Here is a 10,353-nt window from a genome sequence, read left to right as displayed (position 1 = left end):
GCATTCTCAAGGCACTGTTGTAGTCAGAATCGCAAGATATTTAACTGCCAGATGCACTAAAGATTCATATGTCCTTTCATGCTTCCACATCAGAGTGTTGATCTTTTAAGTTTTGAAAGTATGCTCCACACCTCGTCCCTCTCAGATTTTGGAAGGCACGTCATATTCTTAAACCTTGGGTTGAGAGCTGTAGCTATCTTAAGAAATCTCACATTGGTGCCTTCTTTGTGTTTTCTCAAATCTTCAGTGAAAGCGTTCTTAAAATGAACAATATGTGCTAGGTCATCATCCGAGACTGCTATAACATGGAATATGTTCCAGAATGCAGGTAAAACAGAGAAGGGGACATACAATTCTTCTCCAAAGAGTTCAGTCACAAATTTAATTAACACTTTTTTTTTAATGAGCGTCATCAGCATGGAAGATATCCTCTGAAATGGTGGCTGAAGCATGAAGGGACATACAAATATTTAGCATATTTGGCATGTAAATACCTTGCAATGCTGGTTACAAAAGTGCCATGCAAATACCTGTTCTCACTTTCAGGTGAAATTGTAAACAAGAAGACGGCAGCATTCTCTCATGTAAATGTAAACAAACCTGTTTGTCTTAGCAATTTGCTGAACAAGAGGTAGGACTGAGTGGACTTGCAGGCTCTGAAGTTTTACATTGTTTTGTTTCTAAATGCAGTTATGTAACAAAATTCTATTACTTTTGTTTATCATTTTTACAGTGCAAATATTTTTAATAAAATAATATACACTTAGATTTCAATTATAACACCGAATACAATTTATATGAACATGTAGAAAAACATCCAAAATATTTTATACATTTCAATTGGTATTCTACTGTTTAGTAGTGTGATTAAAATTGTGATTAATCATGATTAATTTTTTAATCATGATTAATTTTTGAGCTAATCGCATGAGTTAACTGTGATTAATTGACAGCCCTAGTTAAAATCTTTTTTAGCCAATAAACTTGTTTTATGTTTTCACCCAAGTCCAGTATGCCTTTAACTGAAGTGTCTGCGGGAAAAATCTCAGGTTGGCTACCACAAGTGTGCATTGTCCTCCACTCATTGAAGGAGGGGAGAACCGGGTAACAAATAAATATTAGTTGGAGTTTGGACCAGGTCAGGACGGTACAGACCTGGGGTCTTGCACTAGGGAGATGGTGGTTATTTTGGCTCTAGACTCTCTGTTGTTGGTTCATGCAGTGGCTGGTCAGAGAGCCTTCATGTAACAGCGGCTGGGAGTGTCCATTCCTGTGTGAATGATGGTGGAGGTGTAGGACCCGGAGCTGGTCTGCAGCATGTCACAGCACCACATTGAGAGAGGAAGCCCAGGCTGGTGAGTCATAGCACTCAGTGGAACCTCAATTTCAGGTATCACTGTGGGGGGAACCCATCACGGTTTGCTCCTCAGCTGCTTAAATTGACCAAAACACTCTGACCCCCTGTCCGTACTCTCCTTCCCCATCCCAGGCTGTCCCGGTTCCAACAGAACACTGGGCACCAGTGTCTTCTCCAAGCTCCCCAGTCATCCCTGATTCCTGCATCCTCTGAGATGACAACTCTTCCTCTGCAGGGGGTGAGGTGCCTCCCATCACACCTGCTCCCTTGGCTGGGGGGTAATCAGTGACTGTGACTCACCAGTGAGAAATCTCACACACAAGTGACATCTAAGTTCATTTGCCATCATGCTGCCCATTCACCTGGCTTGGTTAGCTCCCTCTGAGGGCTTTTCTGGACTTGACTATGACCTACATAATCTGGTGCCATGTGTAAATGTTGCCACCTCACTGCTCAACCTCCTTTCTTGATTGTTAATAAGTATAAAATAATTACGGTGCTATTTGTTATAAAGTGTGTAAACCTCACCCACTCAGGCTGTGCTTTTCTCTCTTCACAGGCACCTTGAGAATTCCTGAGTCTGATGGACGCATCAACCACCTCATGGCAGCTTTGAACCTCACCCCCTCTGGCCCTTCAACATTTATTCTAATGGGTATTCCTGACCTGGAAGCTGCCCATGTCTGGATTTCCATCCCTTTTGCTACATTCTACATTATTGGCCTGTTGGGAAATTCCATGATTCTGTTTGTTGTAGGGAATGAGAAGACCCTGCACAAGCCAATGTACCTGCTGCTATGTATGCTGGCACTCACAGACATTAGCATGTCTACCTGTGTCATGCCGAAGACACTGTTGATATTTTGGTTCAATATGAAAGATATTATAGTGGCTGGCTGCCTCACCCAAATGTTCTTTTTTCAAGCGATTTCTATTATGCACTCAGGTATCCTTGTCACAATGGCCTTCGATCGCTATGTTGCCATATGTAACCCTCTGAGATACGCCACCATCCTCACCAATGCACGAATAGCTAAGCTAGGGCTTGTGGGTTTGATAAGAGCTGTTCTTTTCATGCTTCCCCCGCCCCTGCTCCTGAGCAGGCAGCCATTCTGTGCCAACCGCATTATCCCGCACACATACTGTGACCACATGGCTGTGGCAAAGATGTCGTGTGGGGACATCACTGTAAACAGGATGTACGGCTTGGTGTTGGCATTTGTAGTCATTGGGTCAGACCTGACGTTCATTGCCCTGTCCTATGGTCTGATCATCAGGGCCCTCCTCAGAATCTCCTCCAAGAAAGCCCACCAGAAAGCCTTCAGCACCTGCACAGCCCACATCTTTGTGATACTGATGTCTTATCCTCCCGGCCTCTTCTCCATTCTGACACACCGGTTCAGTCAGGGCATCGCTCCCCACATTCACATCATCATGGCCAACCTCTATTTCGTCACTCCCCCCATGCTCAACCCAATCGTGTATGGGGTTTATACCAAAGAACTGCGTGACAAAGTGGGTAAATACATTTGCAGAATGTGATTGCCTGGTGCCACTGATTTCAAACCTGTGTGACAAGAGGGGGAAAGGAGATCTACTCATTTATCAAGGGTGCTCTGTCACAGTTTGGCTGAGCTCAGCATTGTGGAAGTTCACACCTAAACTCTTATCACTCCATCTCCAAGCACTGTTCTCTCCATTGCTGAGTTCCCCCCGTCACCATCACCTTTCATTGTCACCCATCAGCCACCAACCCCACAAACCCTGTCACTTAGCTTTTCCATAACTCCTAGACTACTAGAATATACTGCAGCTTTCTGATGTAAGGTGGCTTTCCATTAGTCCCTGTGTTAGCCGAACTAAAGCTACGCTTTCTGAAAGCCAAAGACAAAGAAAGCAACTACAATGCTGAACTTATTTATCATATGTACAGTGATCCGGTGAATAAAATTTCCCTGATTTTTCTACATCCAATCTTTCAGGAAGCCTGGAGTATAAACCAAATGTTTCCATTGGAAAGTGCTAATACAGGAAAGCTGCTGCAGGAATTGAGGCCATTCTACAAAAGCTTATTGGTGAGAGTTGTATAACTGTGTGTTTTTGAGAACTGGACTGTGTTACCCTGGTATTGAGGGCTGTGTACCCCAGAATGTGATCAAGCTAATTGCAAACATATGAAGTGCACTCAGCCACTATGAACTCATAAAAGAGAACAGAATCATAGAATCATAGACTGTTAGGGTTGGAAGAGGAGGTCATATAGTCCAACCCCCCCAGTCCAATATCACATTGTTTAGGGTTAATTAGAAAGCAGGCTTTTAGATGCAAAGTCAAAATCTTGCTGGCAGTTTCTGCTAACCAGAATGGGAGGAGCGGACAGACAAGTAAATAACGGAGAATGAAAGAAGATAAGTGGATGAAAACCTGGAGTCTAGATGCCTGTGATAGTAGAAATGTATTCAAAGTTAGAAGAAGTGATGATCCAGCGGGGTTCATTATTACCTATGTGTTTTGGAGAAGTTATAAAAGATTACCTAAGACAGTGTACTTTGGAGCAGTTCTCTGAAGCCATCTTGTGAAAAGTTTTTCCTGACACCCTGCTTATGTCTGTGTGTGCTTCAATCGAATAAACTGCAGTGTTAGACAAAAGCATGCTGACTTGCATCTAATCCTTGATCAGACAGAATTTCTGTGTTCCCATTTATTTCTTCCTGATACCGCCTGGAGTGAAATAGTTAGGTTACCCCTCCTAGGGGTTCTGAAAAAACCCGGGTAACAGACTGCTGTGTTAAACTACGACATTGAGTTGGAAACAAATAACTTACCACTTTTCACAGATGATTTTGGAGTTGCCTTCAGCTGGAACGTTCAAAATACACATTAACCGTTCCAGTTGTCCAAGATGTCAAAAGTAGGTGTGGAGATTTAATCTTAGATTTTGTGAAACAGATGAAACAGAGATTGCCACCAAATGTCCGAATCCCTCAACAATCTAGACTGGCTGACATCTCATCTTTTCCATTGTTTTGTGAAGACCTTGGAGAATTGGAGCAGCAGTAGAGAGGTTTGTCTTTGGTTCACCGGCCTCGTGCTCAGAACAACCCAGCAGAGCAGTTTTGGATTGAATGTCTTGAACACATGGATGCCACTGGGGACAAAGATTTTAGTGAACTCGGCTTGTTTGCTCTTTCACTGCTGTTGCTACCTACACTGCATTTGAAAGACTGTTTGTTTTTTTTTCAGATAAACTTGATAAAAACAAAACTGTGCAATAAGATGCAAGAGGAACTGTGAGAAAACATTCTTCATGTTAGGGCCTATATACGATACCAAATCTTTTGTGAAGAGTTTGCATCAATGAGAGAAATGATTGCACTGGTCAGTGCTGATATGTATGACCAGTAGCAGAGGCATTCTACTTCCAAGGAAGACAGCGAGGATGAAATGTTGCCTTTTAGAGACTAAAAGTAACAAACTTATACAACTCAAAATGTGAACATTGTCTACCATCATTGAATGCAATTAGAAATAAATAATATTGTCATGTTATTGTGGTTTTTACACTACATATGTTTTGGGCTCCTTTTAACACCATAATTTGCAGTTTTTTGTTGAAACTCTTGTCAAACCTCAATTGGGATACAAGTACCGGTATTGGGGGGTTGACTTTGAATTTGATTGTCATCTCATTGCTTTGTTGTTAATGTGGACAAACTCCTACCTGGGCTTGTAGCTTTTCAAAAAAATCAAATCTGTACTAGGTGTCTAACAAAAGCTTTCATGTGTTACTTGACGCATAGACCAATGTGTTAATTAAAACAACAACAACAACAACAACAAAGACTTTGTTTCAAAAATAGATTGGGCTCCTTTTAGGTTTGTTTTGAAGTGATTTGGGTCTATTAACGCAGTAGAAATCTGGCAGCAGCAGCCAGAAACACAAGGGCCAGAGAAGCAGCCCAGAAGGCAGAGCTGTGCCGGAGCCAGAGAAGCAGCACTGAGCCAGAAGAGCTAAAGCTGGGCCAGAGACAGAGCAGCGGTGCTGAGGCAGAGCTGGGAGCTGCAGCTGGAGCAGACCAGAACTGGGACCTGGGTCGTCACAGACCAGCCGCTCCAGCAGAAAGCCAGAGCTGAGCTACATTGGGGATCTGAGGGAGTCAGAGCCAGAACAGTGGATGCCAGATGTGCCACAAGTAAAATAGCAGCTGAGCACAATGAGCTACAGGGGAGAGCAAGGAGGCCCATGGGCACAAGGATCAGCACTGGGAGACATCGTCAGACAAGAGGGCCTTGTAGGCTGGACTCAGAAGAGGGGACATGAATCTGATGGGAGGGCAGATGCTGGAAAGAAAGGTTCTGCCACCTAGAGTTTGAGGGTGTGTGGCCACTGCCAGAGCAGGTGCCTTACATGCAGTACCACCACAGAGCAGCCAGTGCCTGGGCAGGAGGCCTGGGACGTGTGAGGAACAGACGGTGAACTTTCCTTACATCCCAGGGACAGCTGTTTGTGGTGTCCCTGTGCCCACAGAGCGGGGTCCTTTGTTTCCTTGAACCTTTCCCATTTTTTCCTTATTTTTCTTACAGTTGCTGTTTAATAAATTATATTTGTTTTGAACTTAATGCACTGCTGACTGGGTCAGTGATGCATCTGGTGTGAAGAGAGCACCCCGGAGTGGGGACACCCTATCCCCAGTCCGATGTGACTATGATGAGAACGGGGGGGTTCAGTCTCCCAGGAATCCTGGGCCCAGTCTTGTCACCATTATGAGGACTCTGCCACACAGGAGAATGGAAGGGGAGTCCTTGAGCCCAGGCTGTCCTGTGGGTAAAGGGAGTGGGAGTGGGGACTCAGACCCTTTCGTTAGTCAATTCCCAGTGGGTAATGCAGAAGCTGGGAAAGTTTCCCATAATAGTTATATTGACCTGAATTTATGGGCTAGTTTATTATGACTTGTCAATGATCTGACCAGAAGATATTTAGGTTCTTGTCCCAATTCAGGCTACAGGGTTAGAGAACACAGAAAGTTCAACATTGTGAGAGGACCCTCGGGTTGTGTGGCAAGGACACTTTTCCTGAGGACAATATCCAATTGTTAACATCTTTATTAAAATGAATGAAAGAATAATAAATACTATAAAACACAGAGTCACAAAGAAATAGTAAAATTCTATAACCCTTGGTGTTAACATCTCTAGTCTAAAAGACTACTTAAGCTAGCATAATCACATCTTACCTTGAAGGCCTGGTAGTGGGAGACAAAGGACCACCCTGGTCTCTGGCATGCCTGATGGATTCGATGGTCTAGGCTTCCCAAATTGGTAGGGATTAGATTTGAGAGTTGAGCAGCTAAGCTGTGGGCTGGTCTACACTATGAGCTTAGGTTCAATTTAGACACATTAGGTCGATTTTATAAGCAATGCAGCTACACAACCAACCCCAGATTTTATAAGCAATGCAGCTACACAACCAATCCCATTCAGTCGACCTAAAGGACTCTTAAAATCGACTGCTGTACTCCTTCCCGACAAGGGGAGTAGCACTAAAATTGACCTTCTTGGGTCGAATTTGGGGTAGTGCAGATACAGCATTGTGCAATTCGACGGTATTAGCCTCTGGGAGCTATCCCAGAGTGCTCCAATGCAACCGCTCTGGACAGCACTTTCAACTCTGATGCACTAGCCAGGTACACAGGAAAAGCCCCGGGAACTTTTGAATTTCATTTCCTGTTTGGTCAGCGTGACGAGCTCAGCAGCACAGGTAACCATGCAGTCCCAGAATCGCAAACGAACTCCAGCATGGAGCAAACGGGAGACACTGGATCTGATTTCTGTATGGGGAGAAGAATCTGTGCAGGCAGAACTCTGATCCAGCAGAAGAAATGTTAATATATATGCCCAAATCCTGCAACAATGTTTTTGCCCCATCAGGCATTGGGAGCTTAACCCAGAATTCCAGTGGGCAGTGGGGACTGTGGGATAGCTACCCAGAGTGCACCCTCCGTGATACGATGCTAGCCATGGTATTGAGGACACACTCCGCCAACCTACTGCACTTAGTGGGAACATACAGGATTGACTGTATACAATCTCTTTCTAAAAATCAACTTCTATAAAATCGACCTCATTTCGTAGTGTAGGCATACCCTGTATTGCAAAGCTGAGCTGATAGCTTGATAGAAGATCGAAAAGAGTCAACTTCCTGCAAGGTTGTTTGCCTTCTTATGGGATCCTGGTACTTCCTTAATCAGGCCCCAACCTACCATGCCCAAATCTTATTTCCTTACCCAGATAAATCTTCAGGTACACTTATTCTCTAAGTTAATATGTTTGATTATCTCATCTCCGAAACTGTTACCCTTGGCCTAACTTATTACTTCCATTATCCTGCGGTGTACCCTGCAGTTACCAGTCTGTTACAGACCTATGGAAAACATATTCAGTTTTTTGTTCACGTCTCTATTCAGTTCCCCAAAGTCAAAAGGGGTAACCAGTAGGCCATTTATCTATACCAAAGGTTATAAACACTTATACTAACATACTCTAGCTAGTCATACAGGATACAGACCTGTAGGTTCCTTGCATTACAGCCAACTATAATGAATAAATATTATGAATAACATATACTGGAATTCAGCATAAACAAAACTCAAGAAAATAAATATAATCAATCAAATCAATGACCAAAAAAATGCAATATATCCAGCTAGCTAACTGGCCTTATGGGCTACCGCTCCCTACGTACATTAGGGAACTGATACTAACTGATGGGTTGGATTTTAGTGATGTGTAAAGGGATGTGTAACTTGTGAAATCCTCATATAAATGATAAAAGTTGAAATGTGTGTAACTTTGGGGATCCACTTTCTACATAAAGAGAATGTAACATTACTGCACCACAGGGTTTCACAGAGACTGGTATTGTATAAAAACTCTTTTATGTACTATTTTATTATGAGTTTGGAGCAGTAAACCTGACCTTGTTCATTTGGCCTCTTGAACATAAGTCATAACAAACGAAGGCTTGGTGAAGCAATTGACTACACAATTGATCAACAAATCATCCCTTCCTCTCAGATTCATTATTTAGACACAATGAAGGCACCCACAGAAATAATTCTCCTAAGCAAAATTGCCTTTGAAGTTTATGATCCTTCAGCATTAAAGAAATCAATGGAAAATGTAGTTTTGTTTTTCTCATTGTGCTCCAAAGAAAGATTCTGTACACGGTAAATGCTGTTTCAAATCTGCTACAATCCAGAGACACAGACCTATACAAAGCAGCAGAATTACTTCCCAAAGCCACTGAACTTGTAGCTACATTTCAAATTGAGTTCAAAGAAGCCAAATATTCATCAAGTAAATTATCATGAAAATGGGGCATAAAAATCAAGTCTGAAGAGAAGTGCTTGAGAAAGGCAAAAAGGGGAGCAGCTCATTTTGTGGCAGACCAGGGAGGAGAGCAGACCTGCTACTGTAATCCCCAGGTCCTTTTCTGCAGAACTGCTGCTTATCTGGTTGGTCCCCAACCTGCAGGACCAACCTCTGGGGCACTATGCTTCATACTGGTTGCCAGCTAGACATCGATCCATTGATCACTACCCATGGAGCCTGATGATTTAGCCAGCTTTCTATCCACCTTACAGTTCATTCATCCAAGCTATACTTTTTTAACTTGCTGGCAAGAATACTGTGGGAGGCAGTATCAGAAGTCTGAGCTCTTAGGTGCCTGGGTGGCCAAGGACCCAGCGGCTGTCAGCCAGCGTAGGAGAAGGGGAACCCAGAGCTCTGAGCTACTGTGGGAGTACCCAGAGCTCTGAGCTACCATGGGTGGCAGGGGCCTCTGTAGCTCATGATGCTGGGGCTGTGTCATGGGCTTCAGAACACTGAGCACTGTCAGCTGTGCAAGCAGCAGGTTCTCAACCCTCCCGAAGAAGGGCTTGGGCTCTCATCCTCCTGATCAGGCTTTAATCATCAACCTGTCCATTCCCATTCTTTTTCTTTTTTCTTTTTTTTTGGTAAAAATTAAAGACAGGTCATCAGATTCTGTGAATATTTTTTTTTTATTTCCCACAACCTGTGTGTGACTTTTACTAAAAATAACTGTGACAAAATCTTAACCTTAGGCATTAATGGTCAGTTGGTCTGCCCCTCGTTCCTGAATAATATTGTGTCTCAGGCCAGGATATCCAGTCCCCAGGTGAACACATTCTGGATGCTGTCCAGGGCTGTGGTCATTGCAGGTCCACTGACCTGGTGTCTGCCGTTTGTCCTTGGTTGGTTAAGTAATCTCTCGGGTAGCTCTGTTTGGGTGTGTGGTGCCATAGGCTGTTGTGTTTGGTGATAACAGGGCCTGGAGAGGCTGAGTCACAGAGAAGCATTTTGAAAAAGGACCAGCCCAGCTGGGTGGTAAGAAGGGGCCCAGCACTTCCCACAGTTCCCAGACGGCACCCCAGTGGTGACAACCCATCACACTCATACCCTGTGGAGCTCAAATTAGGCCCACAGGCTCCTATGACACAAGCATGGGGGAGGGACTGTAGCTCAAAGAAAAGATCCTGATGTAGCAGTTGTTTGATTCTTTTCCACTGTGTTCTCAACCCAGCAGGGCACATCCACCTAAAATACCACCACACTGAAATGGTCCCGGGCATCAGGCATGGGAAACTCTGTGGCTCTCTCCTCATAAAGTGTGGTATACCATGTGAGATGAACTCCAGGTCATGTTTGCTATGGGAGGGGTGAAGGTATCACATAGTGAGTGGAGAACACCCATGGTACGTGTTCTGAGGCAGGATAATACAACCCATTTCTGCATAGATTTCTGAAAGATCAACACAGTATTGACATTTTATGCTGAGCCAATGCAGAGAATGGATGAACTATTAAAACGGTTTGAGCTGCAAGATATTTATCCAGTTTAGACCTCACAAAGGGATACTGGCAAACACCTTTGATGCCAGAATTCAGGGAGATGAAAGCCTTTTCCATACCCTTCT

General features: G+C 43.8%; 1 protein-coding gene across 4 annotated transcripts; it reads left to right on the top strand.

The window, feature by feature from the left end:
- Nucleotides 1–940: 940 nt before the first annotated feature.
- On the top strand, nucleotides 941–4,871 carry LOC120391159 (olfactory receptor 52N4-like). 4 transcript variants are annotated; one of them, XR_005591234.1, is made up of 3 exons: nucleotides 941–1,595; nucleotides 1,917–3,432; nucleotides 4,601–4,871. XR_005591234.1 is itself a non-coding variant. In XM_039514587.1 (2 exons), exon 2 carries the CDS (start codon nucleotides 1,961–1,963, stop codon nucleotides 2,897–2,899), a length of 939 nt encoding a protein of 312 aa, XP_039370521.1. In that variant the 5' UTR covers nucleotides 941–1,104; nucleotides 1,917–1,960; the 3' UTR covers nucleotides 2,900–4,871. The 4 variants fall into 4 exon arrangements, 2 of the variants coding, with proteins under 2 accessions (XP_039370521.1, XP_039370511.1); XR_005591233.1 differs by having other exon boundaries at nucleotides 3,706–4,871; XM_039514587.1 differs by having other exon boundaries at nucleotides 941–1,104; nucleotides 1,917–4,871.
- Nucleotides 4,872–10,353: the final 5,482 nt, after the last annotated feature.

Source organism: Mauremys reevesii, linkage group 1 (assembly GCF_016161935.1).
Source record: "Mauremys reevesii isolate NIE-2019 linkage group 1, ASM1616193v1, whole genome shotgun sequence".
NCBI classification, from domain to species: Eukaryota; Metazoa; Chordata; order Testudines; family Geoemydidae; genus Mauremys; species Mauremys reevesii.
This window is presented reverse-complemented; position numbering and strand designations above follow the sequence as displayed.